The sequence below is a fragment of the Sander lucioperca genome, chromosome 12 (assembly GCF_008315115.2).
Source record: "Sander lucioperca isolate FBNREF2018 chromosome 12, SLUC_FBN_1.2, whole genome shotgun sequence".
Classification (NCBI taxonomy): Eukaryota; Metazoa; Chordata; class Actinopteri; order Perciformes; family Percidae; genus Sander; species Sander lucioperca.
The window spans coordinates 35,629,257-35,652,304 of record NC_050184.1 but is presented as its reverse complement, the minus strand read 5'-3'; the positions used below and the strand labels follow the sequence as shown (position 1 = coordinate 35,652,304).

Below are 23,048 nucleotides of genomic sequence, written 5' to 3'. Positions count from 1 at the left end.
CGAGGGTTCCTCTCCTCCAGTCTGCCCTTGGCATTCGTGTGCCATCACAGGCTGGTCCTCTTTGTTGTCGGGGTAGTTCCACTGAGAGAACACGATGTGATCGGCCCCCGTCAAGGGGATCCCATGGAGAGACCGATGAGCCTCGACACTCCTGTCGAGTAGCCCTCCTGTGCTCGTCATGTCTCTCGTGTCTGGGAGTTCCGAGTTACCCCGATCGGAGTAGTGCAGGCCCAAGGCTCGGTAAATAAAGGGTAGTGGTGCATGATCTCGTACTTTCTGGCGAGCATCTCACCTACCGTGTCGATAAACAGTGAGCACAATTGCGCGCCGAGCTTCAGTTCCGCGTCCTGGGCGTTCTGTGTGTAATGCTCTAAAAAGCTTGCACACTTGACACCCTTAGACACGCACATGTCCTCAAGAGCAGCCTGGGTAGCCACCGGTTGCAGGTCCCCGATCGGCTCCTGGAAATGTATCTCCCGCTCCAGTTTACAGACCGAGCTCTGCATTCCGCCGATAGTGAAGTTCTGAAGCACTCGTGCAGGGTGACAGGTTGTAGTTTCAAAGCTAGAGGCAACCACGCGGATGCACAGCGAGTCACCCTCGTGCAAGACAAGAGCTACGGCCGAGGTGTTCCAAACGTACCATTCGTTCTCGACGCTCCCTCGGGTCACGTAGCATGTAGCAGGAGGCCTTGGCGAACGGTTGTCTCCCATGGCCAGGGCTTTGCTTCCCTTTAGCTGGCGTGCTTTTGAGGCAGACGCCATGGCTTACTAGGGCACACTAGTGTGCAAAAGTAAGCAAGATATATAGGGGGCCGGTAAAGAGAAAGAGTCAGCAGTCCTCTCACTTAGGGTCTACACTTAGTCACGGTCGGAAGTGTCACCTGCACTCGGATGTTTCACACCACTGGTGAGAAGTGCTCGGACTGTCATCCCGTGTTCGGTTTTGGCCACGATGAGACTCACGTACCGGTCAGGGGAACCTTACTCGTACCGGGGACAGACCCAGTGGAAGTGCAGAATATAGGATAGAAAAGTAATAGACATAGAAAGAGAGGTGTACGTGTATGTGCCCAAATAAGACACTTACAGTCATAATCACACTGTCATACTCACATCGTTACTGGAAGACAAAAAGTGGGCAAAAGACCATCCCTTGTAACCCGTGTCGAATTTGTAGGTCCTGTTCTCTGGGTTACCGCAAATGGTTGTGGGCTTCTCCGTGTGTCTGAAGGACGGCAGTTGCTGCAGCTCCTCCATGGCGCTCTCCATGCCCAATCTCAAGGTGGTGCACATGTGTTTATTCTGAGCCTGCTTGCGTGCTTATACTTGAACAGGGAATCGCCAAACTGGCTCCTAGTGACACCCAACACCACACCCCTGAAGAGCTCTAGCTGAAAGGGTTCCATCCTCATGCCCTTGACTTGGAAATATTCAAACACCCTGTAAATCAGCCGTTCGAATCGGTACATGGCAGAGATCACCTGGAGCTGCGCGGGCGACGAGAGCGTCATATTATGCCCCAGAGAATGCATCACAGACGGTTCCATGTGTCTTACGGACAAGGAGCGAGAGAGTACAGTAATTGAGTTTGTGTTACCGCTGAAGATTCACTTTAGATACTGTTGGCTTTACTCCGGGGTGCTCTGGCGCAACACCATGCGCTTGGGACACAGAACGGGGCGGTTAACCGAATGAGAATTGCGCCACGTAAACCGAACACTGATGACACAGGAAAACGCCGAGTTGTGCAGCCAGGTGTGTTCCGTCGAGATAGCCGACCAGCAAGACATGAAAGCATTCTGGTTGACCGCGGACGGGCGACTGGTCTACGTGGATCGGCTCTCTGAAGACATCAAGTTCCGCTACCTCAGGCAGCAGAACCTACGCGTGGCGCTGTCCTTGTGGACTAGCAACCCAGAGCTGTGCGGACAGACGATGCAGGTGTCAGGCTTGGCTCACGCTAACCTGATTAGGATATGTGGCGAGGCTATAGCTTTGAGCCTGGGTAGGTTCTACAACCTGTACGCCAAGTATCCTCTCCCCATCAACACAAACGGAGGCACAGGTTCATTCAAAATGAGAACACTGCGAACACAAGACAAACGTCGGGATAAAAGTTTCCTATAACATCCTGTTGAGGGAGAAAATGAAACACAGTTATCAGTCGTGTCAGTCCAGTCAGTCAGTTTTTCACAATTCGTCACAAAGTGTCTGTGGTCTGTTCCCTGGCCAGTGGGAGACAAAGAGAAAAGAATGTGAGCTGTAGAGTTTGAAATTCTGAAAAACTTTTTCTGTTTATCAGTCAAGATAACAGCCACTGCACATGTGTGTGTGTGCCAGTAGGCATAAGATAACTCAAGCTCATCTCTGAACTGCTCCAAAAACTTGTCAACATATTCTTCGTCCGGATCCCCCGAGACAAAAGCAACACAATGTATTTCTTGTGGCTCCTTCAGCTTAACCGAAGGTGACACAATCTGTTTTACTTCAGCCAGGAGATTTATGGCCTGACAAAGATCAATGTCCCAAAGAAATGTGAACGAGAAATTACTTTTTGATTTCAACAGAAACATGTCATCCAAAGGATGATTTTTATCAAAACGCACAATTTTGAGGCCAGTGGGAGTAGGAATTACTCCTATTCCTAAAAGACACATCAGATCTCTGCCCAACAAATTCACAGGACACACAGGTGAGAGCAAAAATGCGCATTTTACTCTCCTCTCTGGTTCTGGATCTTCAGGATCTGTGTGTACACAAGTCATAGGGACTGTGAATTTTTCTGGCAGCACCATTCCACTAGCACTCCTAGAGAGAACGAGCCTACCAGAAAGCTTTTGATTTGGAAACAATGATTTTTTCAAAACCGAATTTGTAGCCCCCGAATCAACGAGAAATTCTATATCTCGTCCTTGTACTTTTAACACTGTTGTAGGCAGTTTTTTATACACATCAGACTGATACATTGAATAAGTAGGCACACTCTCTACTAATTGTTTCTTTTCAATTTGCTGTATTGCGTCTAATATGGTTTGCCTATCATATGGGGGAGGTGTTTGTGGCGTGCAAAAAAGCGAGTCTTCATTGCAGGCTTTAACGTTTGTGTGTATGTGCATGTTACCCTCCTCAAATGGTGCAGTCGTGGGTCCCAGTCCTTCAGATCCACCACCATGTTCCTCCCCCGCCTCCCGTCAATCTGCATACCGATGAGGGTCACCGTGCTGTCCTTTGGACGAATTCTTTCTTGCATATGGACAGTCATAGGCCCAATGTCCTTTATCTCCGCATTTGTAGCATGCGTCTTTATCCACTGCCGGAAGGTTGTCTCGGCCTCTGCCTCTGCCTCTTCCTCTGTTCCTGCCCCGGAATCCGTCTTTGCTGTCACTTCTGGAATCTCCTCTCCCCGTCCGTGACAGTGTCGTCACTGTTTTCAGGAGAGTCAGCTGTGCATTGTCATTGTCTTGTTTTCTTTTTCTTTCTGCTTTTTCATTGGTGTCATTTAAGACTGCCTCAGCGTGTCTGGCGTGTCTGTAAATTTCAGTCAGACTTGAATCTTGCCAGCCAATACAGGTTTTCTTTACTTGAGCTCTGATCTCTGGGAGCAGTCCATCCATAAATGTGTTTTTGAAATGGGCTTCCCAAAGTTCAACAACCGCTCCGGTTGCGTCAGTGCGTGCAATTCCACTGTGCTGGTCGAAAATTGCAGCCATTCTGTATTTGAAATCTTCCACCCCCTCTCCTTTCATCTGCTTGGTGTTTGTCACACGTGTCATGTCGATCTTATCGGGAAACGTGGTTTCCAAGCCAGTGAAGAGTGTCTCCATCAGATCATTGTAATCGTCGTTTTGTCTGTTGGTGAGAGTTGGGTGTTGGATGGTTGGATCCTGCTGCTGATCTCCAGGGTTAAGAAAATGTCTGATCTTTGCATATTCCATAGGCCCCAGATTTTGCATCAAGAGGCGTCGTACCTCATTAAAGGTTGGCAGAAAAGTCTCAATGAACACTCTGAGCTGTTTGGCGAAGTGTGCACCAGAATTTTTGCAGGGGGGGAGATGACTTGTAGCATTTCTAATGTCCATTTCAGTCCAGGGTCTGTACACCACACCCACTCCCACGGGTGTTGCAACCTGAATCATTGGGAATGCATCAGCTTTGCCTTCACTATCTCCCTCTGTTGCTTCTTCTCCGGGGTCCCGGAACGCGGGGAATTCATCGTAGGCAAATGCACCTTGGCTGCGGTGTTCTTGTCCCGTCTTGCTTCTTGTCCGTCTGTCGCTCGGCACCGGTGCTTCCCTCGTTCTTTTTTTGCCGTCTGCGGGGGTTGATATGGTGGTGGAACATCGAGATCTGGGTCCACTGTTTTTAAACTCAGATAGAGAGGAGAAAATGTATCAGTAACAGTTTTTTCTTTCTTTTCCTTTTTCTCTATTTTGCTATCTTTATTCTTGGATTCAGTCAAGCTTAACAGAGTTAAATGTTTCTGCAATTGTTTTCTCTCTCTGATCTCAGCTTCTTTCATCCATACATTGAAACACTCCTTGTTATCCTCAATCTGTTTTAAAACCTTTGTTTTAATATTTTTCTTCGACCTTTGTTTTTTCTCCTCACCTCCCAAATCTAGCTTTAACATTCTTAGCTTATTTGTACTTAGAGAACCCCCTGCTGGAAATCCAAATTCTTTTGACCAATATGACAGACATCTCATGCAATCCGGTCCATATTTTCCAACCATCTCGCCCTCAATGGGCCCTGGTACCTTGCACGGCTTTGAGCTTTCATTACCCATAATAACAGAAGCTAGTATACTATTCCCGTACGGTGTGATCGTCACCACAAAGCTCGGTTTTTCTTTCGGCAAACCTCGTAAAAACCCGGTACAGCCCTGCAGACAAAAACCTTTCTGTAGTCAAGAACTTTTTCTTAAACTATCTTATTTCTGTGGTGTCTTAAATAGTAATGCTGTGATGCTGTATGAAGAGGAATCCGCCGACACTGATCTTGATTATAAAAAGGTTTATTACAAGCAAAGATTCAGCATCAATTTAACAGACCCATGGATATCTGGAGAGACGACCAGCCCAATCTTCAAATTCTGTCGCTCTGCCTTTCCTTTGTGTGAGCAACGTATATATCCTATGCATTGTATCAACATAGGGCGTGATATGTGTGAGTACATGGTTCGACACAGAACTTAGCCAATCAATGCCTGTTATCTGGCACAACTCCAAAAAAGGTCTCTTCTGTCTTGGGGGAAACCCCTACTCATGTTAACAGTTTCCAGATGTTCTCAGTAAGTGTAGAGTAAAGTTCATAGGACTCCCTTATAACAAACCTTTAAGCAAAGTTTATAGAAAGTTATAGAATGGTCATATACTACATATTTCCCCCCTTCGAGACTTAATAAAGTCTCGAAAAACAAGAAGAGTAGGAATAACATTTCTCATTATAACATGTTCCTTATAATATAACTTTCGGAGTGTAAACAAATTTATAGAGTGTAACAAAATTTAATTGTTGGAGTGTGAGAGCGAAAAACCCATCTGGCAGCTGTCTTTTCAAGTAGCCATCAATCAATCAAGATAGGAAAATTCTCTCACGGTCCCTCTGCCTAGGCGACCACCTTAGTACTCCAGATCAATTAGAAAATAAATCTTTATCAATTTATGTAGAATTATGGTATAAGCAAATACATGTAAAAACCTCAGAAAATGAAATAAAATCAAAACAATGTCCAAATTCAGGCAGGTCGACCCTTCGGATCTGAAAAAAGGACTTCTATTTCCTAGACCCCATTTCCCTAAGCGTCAACAAAAAAAGAAAAACATCTGAGATCTCCACATATTCACTTCATGACAGATTAATGCAAGAATATTATACAAAGTATGTATTACTCTGCAAACATGTATATATCAGACAAACACAGGAATGTAGTCCACTACATTGCAGCTTCTCAGCAATGTTGATGTGGTGAAATCTGAACAGATCCACACCATCCTGGTTCAGAAGTCTCCTAGTTCCTTCATATTGTCCATATTTGTATCTGAATCTCCCTCTGCACATTACCCCATATGCTCTGGAAGAAAAGAAAACACTGACCAGTATCGTTTGCAAAACAACACATGAAAATTAAAAACATCAAATAAGAATAAGAAATTAATAATATCAAAAATAATATATGATAATATGAATCACTTTCCATTTCCCCCCTTCGACTAATAAGAAAACACTAAATACCACTACAAAATCCAAAGCAATGTGAAAAAGCATACAATAAACCAAACCCTCAGTTTAAACAAAATTTCCAATTCCCTCTTTGCCGACCATTGATAGTCAGCAACAAAGGTATCATTTCTAAAAAAAATAACTCTTATCCTGATGCATCAATCACACCTTCAACAAATTAAATCAAACAAATCATAAACATCCCTTTTTAACACGTCTTGGTGTAGCATTGGGGATTGAGAAAGACCAAATTTATTTTAAGAGCCAATCATTTTTTAGCATGTAATTACTCGCTTTTTACAAAGTACCACACAAAGTCTCTCTTCACTGTTTGGTTACCAAATAGTGGGTGTAATAAATCTCCTCATGTCCAACTCTGTCAACCTCATCTATGTGACATTCCTGTTTAAATTAGACACAAGACAAACCAAGTCTGCTTGCTAATGTAATATGTCAGTACATCGTTCCCACCAAATTGTAATCACTATCAAAGTTCAATAAACTACAGAGCTTCACTCTGGAGTTTTTGTAAGTTATTATTATTTGGTTTTTACCCTTTAACTCTACAGCCTTAAGTAACACCACTGCAACTCATGCAGAATAGTGAAATTCAAATCAGATTTCTAAACCTCTGTATCAATAACAAAAGATGCTGATCCATCATTGGGCTATAATAACTGATTTCCATTCGCAAATCTTAGAGAGAAGTCATGAACAAATGACTGGTACACTATAAACAACAAATTAACCAATGCAAACAACTTTTAATTTGAGTAGACTATATCTGTGATTGGGAGTTGTCTTATCTTTTCTCACATTATCACTGCTAATGTTTTTATGCATTCTCTATGCATCCCTATTATACTTATAGTTGCACAATTGTTCTAGCTTACTTTTAACCAAATTCTGAGAGCAGCACTCTCAATCTGCTGTTTGTAACAACTTTACATCAATCCAATTCAAATTCATACATGAGATTACTTCTCAATAAATTATCTGGGCAACACTCAAATAATAGAAACATCTTCAAAAGTTGTAAACTAAATGTCATTAGAGCACAAAAATAAAACAGTGAAATGTTCTTTTAACATTTCCTGACACAGCAACCAAAGTAGCATATTTGTCATTAGTCTTGTTAGAAGCTGTCACAGGAAAGTCATTACAAATCTAACATAATACATTTCACCAGGTACTGACAAAATGTAAGATTTTCATACCAAGTTGCTTAATTTAGATGTCTTAACCATTCATATAGGTGTGTTCACATAGGAGTAACTCTATTTTAAAAGCAAAAATTACTTTACTACTATTAATTACTTCTTTAGAGTAATTGTATTTTCAAATTGTGTGTTTGTCGGTGCATTACCTCCTTTTTATGTGTTGGTACGTTGATGCGTCGATGCGTCAATGCGTCGATGCGTCAGAGCAAATCCGATCTCTCTCACTCCTCCCTCTTTCTCTGGTCAGACGCTCATCTGTGCAGATCTGTACCAACTTGTGACTGTCCTTGTCCTTGAGCTCAATTGTTGGATCTCTTTCTGGTCCTGATGACACCAGCTGACACCCCTTTCAGATCTTCTGGGCATCTCTAGAATCTTGGTTCCAGACTCCTGTAAGGGTTCACCAGTCCTCCATATGGCCTTGACTGGACCCTGTATCGTCCTCTGTAACTTCCTCTGGAGTTTCTTCCTGGTCTATTACACTCACGGGCAAAGTGTCCATCCTGTCCACAATTAAAACACGCTTGTGGTGATTGCATAGAGTATGAATCAAATCTTCTTCCTCTTCCTCTGCCTAAGCTTCCTCGTCCTCTTCCTCTCCAGTTCTGTATCTGTCCAAAAACTGGCTGTGGATATAAAACAACTGGAACCACGAATGGTGGTTGGGGCAACTGGCTTGACTGGAATTGTGGCGGTAATTGTTGATTTGGTGGGCATTGATTCAGCACAACCAAAACCTGCTTCTTCTTCTTCCTCTTATTCTCCACCAGTTGCATTTGATTGAGTTTTCTGAGAGTTTCTCGGTCCTGTTCTTTCACTTTTTGGGACCCTTTTTTCAGCAATTTGTCCCTCTGTATCTTCAGCTTCTCCAAATATGACATGCATCGCTCCATGTCTCTCTCAATCTCTTCTATGCTAGACGCTGCAGGATGAAGTCCTGTAGCTCCTCTGCTCTCCAAATCTTCATTGCTGTCTCCATCTTCACTTTCATAACACTCTTCTGAATCACTCTGATCATCATCATCCTCATCATCCTTTTTCTTGCTAAACCTCAGTCTGCCCTTAGTTTCCAGATGTTTCATTTTCTTCTTACTTTTGGAGCTTGGATTCATCTTTATGGTTGTTTCAGCTTCTCAATTATTAGTTCATCTGTGAATGTTTCACCAAAGTACTTTGTAGGCATGTGTGACGTTACTTCTTTAATGTCAGTCTCTGGTCATGCCCTGAGAGCCATCTGGGTGTCCAATTCAGTCACTTAACCATAGACAGTTGTAAATCTGTCGCCCCTCCTTCTCTGCTGCTCTTGCTCCAGATGCAGTTTCTGGTGCAAGTATGTGGGGGATGGGACCAAACAAATCAGCTTGTAGAGGAGTGAGACAGGTCTGCTCTGACATCCATCGAGGCACACTGAATAAACACAAAACACAACACCTCCGAGAAGCATTACTTGTACTTTTAATCATACTCATTTTAGTTTTCTTGCTTCTAACTTATGACATCATTGATTCAAAATGTTGCTACAAAAATATTACCTAAGTAAGAAAAGTATCATAAAATATGTACTTAAAGTATCAAAAGTAACAACACAGAAAAATCCTCACATTTCTGAAAGTAGAAATGATCCCAACAGTCCTGTCAACTAACTAAGCATTTAAACAGCTAAACATTTCAACCAAACTTGTAGACCTATATATTTGTTGAACAGTCTAACAACAATAAAACTTCATATTTATAAACATATGTTTGTTCTACACAAATCCTAATTCATTTCTTATGATATGTCAGATTACAATAATATCCAAAAGCAATTTGTCTTGGAAATTGCCATTAGTCATTCCTGAAAAGTACATAATTTATCTCTTTTCCCTAAGTTGTTGGTGCTTGTGGTATAGCAGTTTTTACTATTTTCATCTAAATGTTTACCCTCCTGTAGATTATAACCCCAATGCTACAGTTGTCTCTGTAACAACAATATTAGTATGAACTCCAGTATCCTAATTCAAAAGTACATTTATCTCTTTCTTTGTCTTTCTATCACTTTCACAACACTCTCTTTCTGTCTTTAACCACCTTAGTACCTTATTGTACCCTTAACTTTCTCTTAAAGTCATGCCTTTTTCCATTATCCCATAAAACTTTCTTTTCCCTTTCTACAGCATACACTTAACATCTTCTCTCAGCTTTCCTGACCATCTTTTGTAACCATAGTTACCCATTTAATATACAAAGTATACGAATTAACTCAGTCTGTTTTATTAGGATTGAATTACTCGCTGTTTCTTCACAGGAATTGGATTCATTCATTCTGTTTTCCACCTTCACAAATGTCACTCATTTCCTTGGTGCAATGACATAACCACAGGTGACAGTGGAGAACTTTAGCAAAATCAAAAACCTTATAGAATTATCAAATTTTGAATTGTTTTATTCAAAGTAAAATCATTTTAGATGCCTCGCCACTCAAAACAAGTGGTCCAACATTTTAAAATGGCAGCGGTGACAATCCTGAAGCCCATCAATCAGTCCTCTCATCTCTTACTTTCAATAGAGGTATAGAGGCTGGACTTTTCTTAATCCAGGGTGATCATTCACTGATTTGAGTTCCAGCAAATCACCTATGCCAACTATTAATCTCTCATTTTTTCCTTTTTATTTCAGGCCTGAGCCTTATTATCCCACTTTTATCCTCAAATCTTTCTCCCAATTTTTCTTTTCATGCTACAGAAGCAAGCATAATTAAGGCTTCCTAATTAGAAGGACATTTCAAATTCTAATGCCATTTCTCTAGGTGTTTATGACATTTTCTCTCTCTTTTTTTTTATCAACATAACTCTCATTTATAAATTTAATGGATCTTAATCGCATAGTTTCATAGTCAAGCAACAGCCACTTTAATGTTTTACCAAGCTACATTTAACCCCCCTTCTCCTTTAGCCGCTCCGTCTCTGCCCTTTAGTGCAGTAAGGAGTGGCCTAAACTTTCTGTGAAAACTTGAATTCCTAGCATTCCTGGGCATGCGCAGATCAGTCAGCAGTGTGATTCCACAGTGAGTGGAACTCCACTGGAGTTAAGGAACCTAGGCTCACACTCAACCAAAAAAATAACTAAGAATCACTCAGCTTACTTTAACATAGAATTTCTTAATCTCACTAGTTTCAAAGCAGCAGATAATGCAAATAGCAATATGCTATCATAAAGCAGTTTAAACAATCTCAAAGAAATCAGAGAAAACTTAATGATTCTTACAAATTCTCTCAACAGACAGACCTATTGTCTCTCCATTTTTCCCTTCAACAGACCACATTAAAACAACAATGACACAGGACAAAACAAACCAACACAAAACATAAAACACAAATACTAGTTTGAAGCTTCTTATTTTTACTATAGGTTAGCCTAATCTATTTTCACGTCCTCCAAAGGGGCTCATAAGTTTTTATATGTTTTTGAAAACGTTCTCCTTCGAAGAAGACTCATAAGATTATTAAACAAAAGTCCTCCCAAAGAAGGCTCATACATTTTAACACTTTAGAAATGTTCTCTTCAAAAAGAGACTCATATTTTTAGCCATAATGAACAGAATATTTCATATATATCTAATATAGGATCCTTATGACGCATGCACAGCCTATCACACACAGCAGAAACACCACTGTTCACACACACACCGCTGTTCACACACACTCTCTCTCATACACACAAAAGTCGACATCATTCATGCATGTAATTCCTAAAAAGAGTTTGCTTTCCGCCGTATTATTTTTTTTTTGTCTTTTTTTTTTTTTTTGTTATTTTGCTACCTAGGTATAGACGTCCAATGGGGTCTACTTCGAACATTATTCGTCAACAATGCATCGAGTGGTAAACCTACCATTGAACTGTTAGTCTACACCTCAGTTCTCAGAACTGGCTCAAACTTTTCATCTAATAAAAGTTCAAGACTACGGCCCATCCTATGATCGCCTTTTTTCAAAGGGCTTTTTATGTCAGATTAACGGCGTTATCCTTTATTCTTTGTTTTTGTTGGTTTCTCTTTATTGTTCCTGTTCTTTTCTGTATTCTTTTATTTTCTCTTATTGCCTTTTATCTTCTCCTTATTACTTCTTGTTTTTATTTTCTCTTGTTTCCTTTTTCTTTATGTTGTTTAAGCCAAATTGCCCTGGCCAGGGTTAAACTGTTTTCTTTAAACCAATTTGCCTATTCCTTAAAATCTTTTCACATCGTCTATGTGAATATTCCTTAATCCCTTACTTTTTTCTCCCTTTTCTCTATTTCTTCACTTAAATTTCCTTTTCCTCTGTTTCTCTAACTTCCTTAAGCCTTTGCTTCATTTGTCTCATATTCCTTTTTCTCTATTTCTCTAGCTTGCTTAAGCTTTTGCTTTGTTTTCTTCTTATTTCTCATATGTTAACTCACACTTCCCTCTGTCTGCGTTGATTTTAACACAAATATTTTTAAAACGGAACCCCATCACACAGCAATCACTACACAAAACACACACAGATTCGACACGGTGCAATCCCTCAACGCACACACAGAGCCACACATGAACTGACCAGCGCCCAAATAGTGAGAAAGCTCACCTCATAGTCGACCAATGAAGCGGGAGTCAGTCCCTGAGTGCCCATGATGAAACGATGACCTGGGAGATGCAACCGATCCCATCCTCGTCGCCAAAATTGTGGTGTCTTAAATAGTAATGCTGTGATGCTGTATGAAGAGGAATCCGCCGACACTGATCTTGATTATAAAAAGGTTTATTACAAGCAAAGATTCAGCATCAATTTTACAGACCCATGGATATCTGGAGAGACGACCAGCCCAATCTTCAAATTTTGTCGCTCTGACTTTCCTTTGTGTGAGCAACATATATATCCTATGCATTGTATGACCTAAAGTGGGAGGGTGTATGTGTGAGTATATGAACTGGCCAATCGAAGCCTGTTATCTGGCACAACTCCAAAAAAGGTCTCTTCTGTCTTGGGGGGACCCCTACTCATGTTAACAATTTCCAGATGTTCTCAGTAAGTGTAGAGTAAAGTTCATAGGACTCCCTTATAACAAACCTTTAAGCAAAGTTTATAGAAAGTTATAGAATGGTCATATACAGGGGCATTCAGCCACCATCTGTCTATTGTGTTCCAAGACAGCCGTGCTGCGATTGGATTTCATAAGGGCAAATTGTTAAATTGTTAGAATGTAATTTAAAATCTGCTTTAAAAATAAACCTATATGTTTTGGACTATAATGTTCAGCTTCGGCAGCTTTACCTATGTGCTAAATATACAACTGAGGAAGCCTAGTGACAAGTCCATAGCAACCAGTGTTGAATTTGTTATTTCCCAGTGTGCTTTGCTGAATGGTCTCAATGTTTTGTTTTATGTGAATACTAGTTTACTAGAGGAGGAACTTAGTATTTGAAGTAATGCAGGAAGTGTGCATTCAGTTTCCATGCTTATTGTGTTTCCACAACAATGTCAGTGAGTAAATCTACTGAAATGGCCCCCACACCATAACAGAGGAGTGGGATGTGTAAGATGAGAATGCAGAGGTTAACTCATGAATGTCATGGCTGTAAAATAATCAAATGGCATTTGTACATCTTTGCTAAGTGCAAACTAGCACATAAGGGGAGGGTCATGCCTCTTTTTCAAATCATTTTGAGGGTCATAGAAAAATTATTACTGGTGAGGGGAGGGTCAAGTTTTTAGCCTAAAGGTCCCAGAACTCCTCCGGTGGCCCCTTAAATAAAAATAACAGTCCCTAAGTAAAGCTGTGTAAGTTAGCATTTAACGTTAGCTGGCTGCTATCTTTAATGATCACCCCAAGCCAGGTAACGTTAGCCTACTGTACGTTACTGTACATATTGTGTAACCTGCAGGACCCGAACAGAGCTACGATGCTGACCCAGGTAGGTCAGTATATGGTCTATTATGGAAAATGATGATCCAGCTAACTACAAATTGTTGGGATCTGATACACAATGCTAGGTTATTGGTTAAGTTGTACAATGTAGAAGCTGTCAATTGTTGTGGTGTTTTCTTGTTGCCGTTTCACTCTTTACTAGTTATTTAAACTACTAGGGCCTATATGTACAATTAGAAGTAAAGTTCTTTACTTGCTGACACAGAAGAAAGTGTCAGACAAAATGAATCGAAAGGCCCCACTGACTCATATTGTCATTGGACAACTAACAACAATCACTATTTTGTTGTGTACCCATCAAATGACCACAGCTAACAGTCCAATGGCCTTTCTATCCATTTTTTCTATGCGAGGACACCATGAAGACTCCAGATGTTGAGACAGATGGAAACAGAAGCTGATGGAGAGGACTGTGGAGGACCAGAACCAGCCAGGAACTCACATCCACTTTTACAATCAGAGACTGAAGACCAGACTGGAGATTCTTCTGATCCTGAGACTGATGACATGGAATAACGTTTGTGCGTTTAAGTCCAAGCAAAACTTCTCCAGTATCAAACAAAAATCTCTATGTATCAACATCTAGATAGAAGACATTATATTGTGTGGTAGGAAAAAGTACATGTATCAATATGGGAGTTCATTCAATACACATTGGGTTCATGTTTTGATTTTGTGTATCATGTTTAAGCACAATTTAGGCCCAGCAGTCTCTGAGAGGAGACTTTTCTGTCTGTGTCAGGGAGACAGGAAGTGCAGGTTGAAAGCTATCTTTAGTTTAAACAAGGGAGATGTGAGGGAGGTAGCAGAGGGAAGTTATCCTAGCAAGGTGTTTCCTGTCAGGGAGAGGAGGAGTTTTCTCTTTGGAGCTAAGCTGAGATGGACATATTATGATCTGTAGAAAACTATAAAAACTCACTTGTGCATTGCTATGTTCCAAAGTAATATGATCAGTGACACCAACATGATTAAGGTCTTTTGACATGTATAGTGTCTCCTATGCCACTAATTAGGCCATGGTAAAGCTAATAAAGAAATATAATGGTTTGATATGACCGGTGTGGTACACCAGGACATGCTGAGAACCATCCAGGATGAAATAAAGTGAAATTATTTGAAGTAAACCATCTGTTGACTAGCATGTATGTTAGTAGTTATTGTCTGGGTCACAACAACCTAGGTGTACTTAAGAAAAGGAAGATGGGAGGACTGTTAGAAGTAAAAATATCACCAGTTCAGGTCCATCTAAAGATGTAACAAACATGAGGTAACTGTGGGCGTGAATGTGTCCAACTGACACCGTCCAAAATGTTGTATAAGAAGAGAGAAATTTTGGGTATCTATACTTTACTGGAGTAATTCTTTTACAGCAGACTGTTACTTCTACTCCTTACATTTTAAAATAGCCTTGTTACTCCTATTTCAGTTTGTCTTGTTTTCATTCTGGCTTGTCATCGTTAAAAAAAAAAACCACCAAAAAAACCCCCCAAAATCTATCCTGATAAATCGCACCATCCAGATAGAGTGAATTTGATTGTTGTTGGATAAGAAGTATAAACTTATACCATTCTGACAGCCTATTGGTTTGGACGCGATCCATCGCACCTGCACATGACACAAATCACGTCACACTCCAGCAAGGAAATAACAGACGGATGTAGCCTAGTACGAAGATGTCCGTGGCGGAGACTCCAGAGAACTCGAGCGAAATGTCCCGACCAATCACCAGCGAGGAGGTTGGGAGCCAGGAAGACCAGCCAACCCTTCTACATCCCTGGCCGAACCTGGAAGAATTTTTCTAAATGGTTGGATTCAAAAACAACTCCTTTCGAATGCGCTGCAACCTCTGCTAACCCAAGTACCACGAGCTAATTGTTTCCAAAACTCGCCGTCTAATTTAAAAAATCATATTTTTTTTCCCCCTTACATTACTTTTACTTTTATACTTTAAGTAGTTTTGAAACCAGTTCTTTTACACTTTTACTTGAGTAAAAAGCTTGAGTTGATACTTCCACTCTGACTGAAACCAATTGAATCTAGTAGTGAGTTGAAAGCAGTACTAAGGCTATTGCTGTCAACGTCCACATGGATATTAAAATCACCTACAATAAGTATTTTGTCTGTTAAGACTACACATGATAAAAAGCTTTTTCCAGCTTCGTCTCCTGGCTAAAGTTAAGCCCTTCCTCAACAGACACGATCTAGAAAAGGCAATTCATGCCTTTATTAGTTCTAGGTTGGATTATTGTAATGCTCTTTACGTTGGTCTGAATCAGACCTCCATCGCACGTCTTCAACTTGTGCAAAATGCAGCTGCTCGCTTTTTAACAAACACATCTGGACGTGCACATATCACTCCCGTTCTCTACACCCTTCATTGGCTCCCTGTGCGTTTTAGAATCGATTTTAAGATTTTATTGTTTGCTTTCAAGGCCTTAAATGGTCTGGCCCCGGAGTATTTGTCCGAAATTTTAACTTTGCGGGAGCACAACCGGTCATTGCGGTCTTCAAACCAGCAACTTTTAGAAGTGCCAAGGTCTAGATATAAACGGTGGGGTGACCAGGCTTTTGCAGTTGCTGCTCCGAGACTCTGGAGCAAGTTACCCCCTGATATCCGCACTATTACAGATGGAGCTCTTTTTAGGTCCAAACTTAAAACGCATCTGTTTAGTCAGGCTTTTAATACGTAGCAGTGGTGTGACGATTTCATTCTTCTGTTTCTCTGTAACTATTTCTGATTTTACATGTTCTTTCTTTATATTGTATGATATGTGTTTTTATTCTTGGTTTTGATGTTAAGCACTTTGGATACCTGCTGGTTGCTGTAAAGTGCTATATAAATAAAGTTTGATTGATTGATTGATTGAAATGCATTTTCTAGTTTTGTGAAGCTGACTCTACGAGCAGCGCACAAACATTCCACTTAATGTACCTGTACGGTAGACTGGGTCAACCAGCCGATCTGCCGGGGGTTTGATTCCTCCCTGCAGCTCAGGCTGGAAACCTGTACGTTTATCTATCCTGCTTCCATTACAAATCTTCAGGAACCAATCAAAAACTGGCTTATCCACCTGGCACGCTATTGGTGGGTTTAACACGATGACGATTGAGAAGTGACCAAGCAGCTTTTTGTTTACATTCAACATGGCGGCCACCGAAGCGCAGCAACCGGTTGATCTGATTGGTTGAAGGACTATCCAATGGCGTACAGAGTCATTTGAACTATGCCTGTTGATCACAACTCTTGTGCAGAGAAAATACAGAGCAGACTCCCCAGACTAATGTTCAGTCTTAAAAGATTGAGCTTGGTCTGATGATAGCCAGACTACCTGTACGGCCCTGTACCGGTGCAAATGGAAACACACATCTATTCTATTCTATCATAAAACCTAAGTCATGTAAAGAAACAGAGAGCAGGTTCTGTTGGTGTAACTAGAACATATAATTGTGTATTATCTGCATAACAGTGATACGAAATGTCTTTAAAAAGTTGTTGATATTAAATGTGTGTGTCCCTACAGGGCTGAGTGCTGTCTCATCAGCTGCTGGACGTCAGTACTATTTTGTTTATGACAGGAAGAACTTTACTGAAGCCCAAAGATACTGCAGAGAGAAAGACGGAGACCTGGCCACTGTAGACAACATGGAGGTTATGAAGATCCTGAACAACACGGCAAATTTAGACAACATGTTCTACTCCAACAACAGCTACGTGAGTTCACTTTTCTCTCTTTCATCTCAAAGTCTTTCTGACAGGAGGTTTGAAACCCTCCATAGGAACTAATAACTAAATGTAGAGCAGGAAAAAGTAGAATATTTATCTTTGAAATGTAGTAGAAGTCTAAAGTGTTTGAGTTTAACCTTCAGCAGACAGTAGCTGAGTTTCCATCCACACGTTTTTTTGTGAATTAAGTGATATTGAATAAAAAATGTATTTAACAGTCAAATTTGATTAAATTTCATGAATATCGACTCAAAGTCTAAACGTTTGGTTTAAAGTTAATTGGTAAACGGCGTATGCGATAAACGCTGATGGAAACGTAATTTGCTGAATAAATAATGAATTACGATTACGTTTTAGGCCATTTTATGGTTAAACAGACGCACCTGTACAGGTCAGAAGTGGTGAAGACTGCGCGCCCAATGGGCACTACCGGGAGTAACGTTACCGACCCAAATGTTCCTTATCATGCAACGACGGTCTACTACAGCCTGTAGTACGATTGATGGCCAGCCTCAAATTAACTTCACATAAACATTTGAATATATTTGTACTCAGAACGAAGGCTGTGGATGTTGGTCACCATCACTTGAACATAACAGATCTCTTGAAGTCGTTATTTTATTTATTAATTTATTATTGTACCTTATTTAACCAGATAAGTCAATCGATAATCAATTCTTATTTACATGACGACCTGGTCAAGAGGCAGCGATAGAAGCAAGTTGATACAAGACATTAAAACATAGAAACAACTAATGCAGTAAAACATTAGACAAAACTAAAACATCACAAAACAGTATTAACAACAACAGAGATCTATGTTCTGGAGAAGCTAATTGAAAATCAGTTTGAGTGATCAGAAACTATGGCTGGTAATGAGTTATTAAAGGAGGGTAACAGAATGAAGGAGTCCTAGAGGATCAGACTGATAGTATCAAGACTGGAGATGGAAAGATTAGGTAAACATCTGGTCTTCAACAAACAGCTAGAGCAGAGTCTAATTCTTTATATCACAATCAGAGAGCCTGGATAGGACTGTCCCGTGGCAGCTGGAGGTGGTCACTGTCAGACACAAGTTTCTACAAACCCGGGGAGACGGAGTTCAGACGATGGGGGCCTGGAGAACCAGACGCTGGATACAGTGAAAAAGCCTGCATAGCGATGTTTTCTGATGGACTCTGGTACGACAACCTCAGTTGTGACAACAGCCGTTATGCAGTCTGTGCAGATGTCAGAGGTGAGAATATTAACTAGTGAAGTTTCCCTTCTCTGCTTCTCTTTGCCTCTTTGTTTTCATTATTCAGGCCTCTGTAGTATCAGTCAGTCACTCTGACAAAAAGCAGCTTTCACACAGGTTAGTGCCATTCAAAGAGCTTTACAGCTGACTGAGCAGCAGATAATAAGACGGCAGGAATGAGAGCAGTACAACAGCTCAGTGGTTCATCAGCATCACCACCAGAGGAAGACATATCATATTATATTATATTATAGAGATTGGACTCGTGCATGTTCACGTGCACACATCTTACAATATAAACAGATCATGTGTGTTTAATAACCCTGAGAAAATATTCATACAGTATGTTGAGAAACATTAAGCCCAAACTCTGTTGTTTTGTAGATTTAAGGACATTTCTTATTAATGTGGAGAATGTTGGTAAATAAAGTTATTCATTATTTTATTGATGTGGTTCTTTATATCTCAGTGGATTTATTGTAGATATTATAAAGACATGAATCACAGATGTGGATGGATGGAGGTTGTATGTTATGCTGCCTCTACACTTCTCTGTGCTCCATTTTCAGGGTCAGATGTGACTTTTGTCTTCATCACCACCTCTATGACATGGACTGCAGCCCAGAACTACTGCAGAGCTCACCACACAGACCTGGCCAGTGTGAGAAACATGACAGAGAACCAGAAGGTACAGGAGATGATACCTGGAGGAAACTGGGTCTGGATCGGCCTTTTCAGAGACTCCTGGAAGTGGTCAGATGGAAGTACCTCCTCATTCAGCTTCTGGAAGAACGGGCAACCTGATAACAAGAACGAGACTTGTGTGGCTGCAGACTTCAGCCAATCAGGAGCCTGGGAGGACTGGCCCTGTGACATGGAGAGAGCGTTCATTTGCTACGGTCCAGGTGAGTGCTAACCCGGGATTCAGACAGCTTTTACATTTAGATTCAGGTTTACTTTAGCATCACATGAGAATAACACAAAAACAAGAGAATACATCAAGTTGTGGAGAGTAAATGTGAACATCATGATGTGGATCATTTCCATGGAATAGTTAGTAAAGTTAGCATGCAGTGGTGATCAGCTGCAGATGATAAGTTAGTGTTGAATCTATTGTTTAAACTGATGATGAGGAATGAACAGGATGCTGATTATTATCCAGACAGAAATGTTTGAACTCATAAAGTTTGTTTGATTTTTACAAAGTGGTGTCAAAGAAAGTGGTGAAAGTGAAGTTTGAGAACAAGAAGAATCTGGATCTGAATGACCCTGCTGTGATGGAGGCCATGTTGAAGCAGGTAAATCATGTTTTATACTTTTATGCTAAAACAGAACAACCAAATGACTCTTAAAAGCAAATTAAAATAAAATAAACTTTATTGACCCTCAGAGAGGAAATTCACATTCCAGCAGTTAAGAAACCGTGTGAGGAGGAAACAGATAGAGATATTTAAAATAATAAATACAGCTAAATAAGAACATATATATATATATATATATATATATATATACACGTTATCCAAATTACAATACTTGGCCGCATACATGACATGAGTTTTGCGCATATTGTTGAAAACTCTACTTACTGTAAGTATAGTAGCAAAGTAATTGTACTTGATTTTCTGAATCACCACTCAGCAGAAACTTCTATCTGACACCAGTGCATTGCGAGCCTGGTGGCCACCGGGCCTCAGTCTCTTGGGAATCATTTTTAATGTATGAATGTTTATCTGATGAGCAGGTGGCACCGTGTACGGCAGCCTCGGCCACCAGTGTATGAATGTCTGTGAATGGTTCCTGTACTCTGTTAAAGCACTTTGAGTAGTCTTAAAGACTAGAAAAGTACTATATAAATACAGTCCATCTCCATTTTTACTCACTGTGAGCTCATTTTTTACTCTATCTGCAAGTCTTGCGTCTCAAACTAACATCACAACCATGGCCAGAAGGAGGAATAGCTCCTAAATGTCTTTTGAGCTGTATAACAAAGTTATTATGGTATGATAAAACTTCAAAAAGAGAAAAAGTTAGATTTATTTGATAATTATTTTTTTTTAAATAGAAAAACAGTTGAATCAAGTAATTCAACATTTCCCTAAGGGCACACATGTATATACAATACAGGGAAAAAAGAATTTGGGCTCTACGTCATTCAGACAAAGAATTATTTACATTTGTACAAACTTAACACCAGTGGTGGAATGTAACTAAGTACATGTACTCCAGTACTGTACTTCAGTCCAAATGTTGAGGTACTTGTACTTTACTTGAGTCTTTTCTTTTCATGCCACTTTCTACTTTTACTCCGCTACATTTCAGAGAGAAATATTGTACTTTTTACTCCACTACATTCATCTGTTACAGCTTTAGTTACTAGTTACTTTAGTTACTCCACTACATTCATCTGTTACAGCTTTAGTTACTAGTTACTTTAGTTACTCCACTACATTCACCTGTTACAGCTTTAGTTACTAGTTACTTTAGTTACTCCACTACATTCATCTGTTACAGCTTTAGTTACTAGTTACTTTAGTTACTCCGCTACATTCACCTGTTACAGCTTTAGTTACTAGTTACTTTAGTTACTCCACTACATTCATCTGTTACAGCTTTAGTTACTAGTTACTTTAGTTACTCCACTACATTCATCTGTTACAGCTTTAGTTACTAGTTTTGCATTGAGTACTTTTACTTTTAATACTTAAAGTACATTTTCCTGATGATATTTACATACCTTTAAGTAACATTTTCAAAGCAGGACTTTTACTGTAACAGAGTATTTTTACAGTGTGGTATTAGTATTAGTTTTTACTGCAGTAAAGGATCTCGGTCCATCAGCCTAATCTACAAGGCCCCAGACCCCCACTGACATTTAATTATTGAATCTACTGTAATCCTACATCCTGTCCTCTGAACAAACTATATATCCTGAACTTTGCACATCTTGCATCATCACTTTTGCATTTGTTTGTTTATTTAATATACATTTTTAAATACCTTTATATGTATGCACCTATGTCTACATCCATGATGTTCCACTTCCAGTCGCACGACTAAAACTACTTTTGAACGTCCACATGTTCCACCAAAACAAGTTCCTTCCTGAGACTATTTAGCAGAGGCACCGTGGCTCCGTCCGGAGCTTAGCCCCGCCCGCGATGATTGTGATTGGTTTAAAGAAATACCAATAAACCAGAGCAGGTTGTTCTCCCACCCAGGAATGCTGTGTGGACTAGTCAGACCCTCCTCCACAGAGCTGTGGAGGAGGGTCTGGCAAAGCGAGACTAGTATACACCAAACCAAAGCAAATTCCTTGTAAATGCTACTTACATACCTGGTAATAAATCCTTTCTGATCTGGATTCTGACCCTATGGAATCTGTGTTTAGCTTTTTTAAGTTCTCAATTTCTCGATTCTGTCCATGATTCTGTAATCACAGAAACTACAGGGCCCAACCTTAATGCTGCCATCAGTCTAGGACTGGCCCGACCCGGGCCCTCGGCAAGAAAGACACTTGCCACCAGTAAATATAGTAAATATAGAGAGCTTCCAGATGAGTACAATCTAACTACCAGTGCAGAATGTGATGTGTCTCTCTGTGAGTGATGATGTGGAGGAGTTTTGTGTCTCAGCTGAAACAGAAGCTGAGGGACCAGGGGCTGGACGACAACATCAAACTGAGCTGGAGGAAGCAGGCCGATGGAAAAGTCTTCCACAAGGAAGACAAGAAGACAAACAAGAGGAGGAGGAAGAGGGATGAGCTGTAATGTTGAGTTGCTGCGTCTGTTTTCATCAGAGAAAAGTCTGTTTCTTTCCTCAAAGATGTGACGGAGCAGAATAGAGCTGCAACAATCAGCTGATTCAGAGACATTTCTGTATTTTCTTTTTCAACCTGAACCCTATTTTCCCATGCGTTGGTGTCTAAGTGATTAATATGAACTAAAGTCTTTGAATTTGGTCCAGTTTATAATAATAATATTATAATAATAATCAGTGGCTGACAGACTCAGATTATTATTCTCTGACTACATTATGGGATGGATCCCTACAGAGATAGACCTTTTAGTTAAAGAGTAAGATCCTTTTAGTTTAATCTGAAACAGCCCGGAAATCACCATCACCAAACTACACCAGACTCCATGTAAATAATCAGGACTTTTAGCATGTACAGAGCCAGCATATTTCCACCAGACTCCATGTAAATAATCAGGACTTTTAGCGTGTATAGAGCCAGCATATCTCCACATGTAAATGGGTGAATTAAGGGTTGATTTCAACCAAACCAGAGTGGTGATTGTTGGAACAGTGGAAAGATGAACCAAGACGGCTTTTGATAGTTTTATTTAGTTTCTGTCCACTTTGAATGAAGTGTGTTTTACGATGATAAAAGTACTGATTATTTACATGGAGTCTGGTGAGTTTGGTGATGGTGATTTCGGGGCTGTTTTAAACTAAAAGGATCTTACTCTTTAACTAAATAGGGTCCAGGTTGAAAAATACTGAAATTACCCTTTTGATCAATTAGTCGCAACTATTTTGATAATCAATTCATCTTTTCTCAAACTGCAACAGAATTGATCTGATTGTTCATCAGGTTGGAGGTGGAGATGTTTTAACATTCAGAGTTTTATTTTAATTTGTTTAAAATCTGAAAATATATCTAAAAATAAGATTCTGTGTGGCTCTGGTTATTAGAGATGCAAACTTTAAACATTTAC

The 23,048-nt window shown here is 40.2% G+C and overlaps 1 protein-coding gene across 1 annotated transcript; it reads left to right on the top strand.

The window, feature by feature from the left end:
- The first annotated feature begins 16,886 nt into the window (after window positions 1-16,886).
- Window positions 16,887-22,238, top strand: LOC116037466 (macrophage mannose receptor 1-like). Its single transcript, XM_031281366.2, has 5 exons — window positions 16,887-17,081; window positions 18,114-18,330; window positions 18,900-19,235; window positions 19,537-19,628; window positions 21,963-22,238. The coding sequence occupies exons 1-5, from the start codon at window positions 17,013-17,015 to the stop codon at window positions 22,095-22,097; spliced, it is 849 nt and encodes a 282-aa protein (XP_031137226.2). The 5' UTR covers window positions 16,887-17,012; the 3' UTR covers window positions 22,098-22,238.
- The last annotated feature ends 810 nt before the right edge of the window (window positions 22,239-23,048 follow it).

Excerpts from the sequence above, each read along its gene's own strand:
- LOC116037466 (XM_031281366.2), top strand. The coding sequence starts at position 17,013 with ATGGAGGTTATGAAGATCCTGAACAACACGGCAAATTTAGACAACATG. Across the intron at positions 18,331-18,899 it reads AGTCTGTGCAGATGTCAGAG|GGTCAGATGTGACTTTTGTC; the intron begins GTGAGAATATTA and ends CTCCATTTTCAG. Across the intron at positions 19,236-19,536 it reads GTTCATTTGCTACGGTCCAG|TGGTGTCAAAGAAAGTGGTG; the intron begins GTGAGTGCTAAC and ends ATTTTTACAAAG.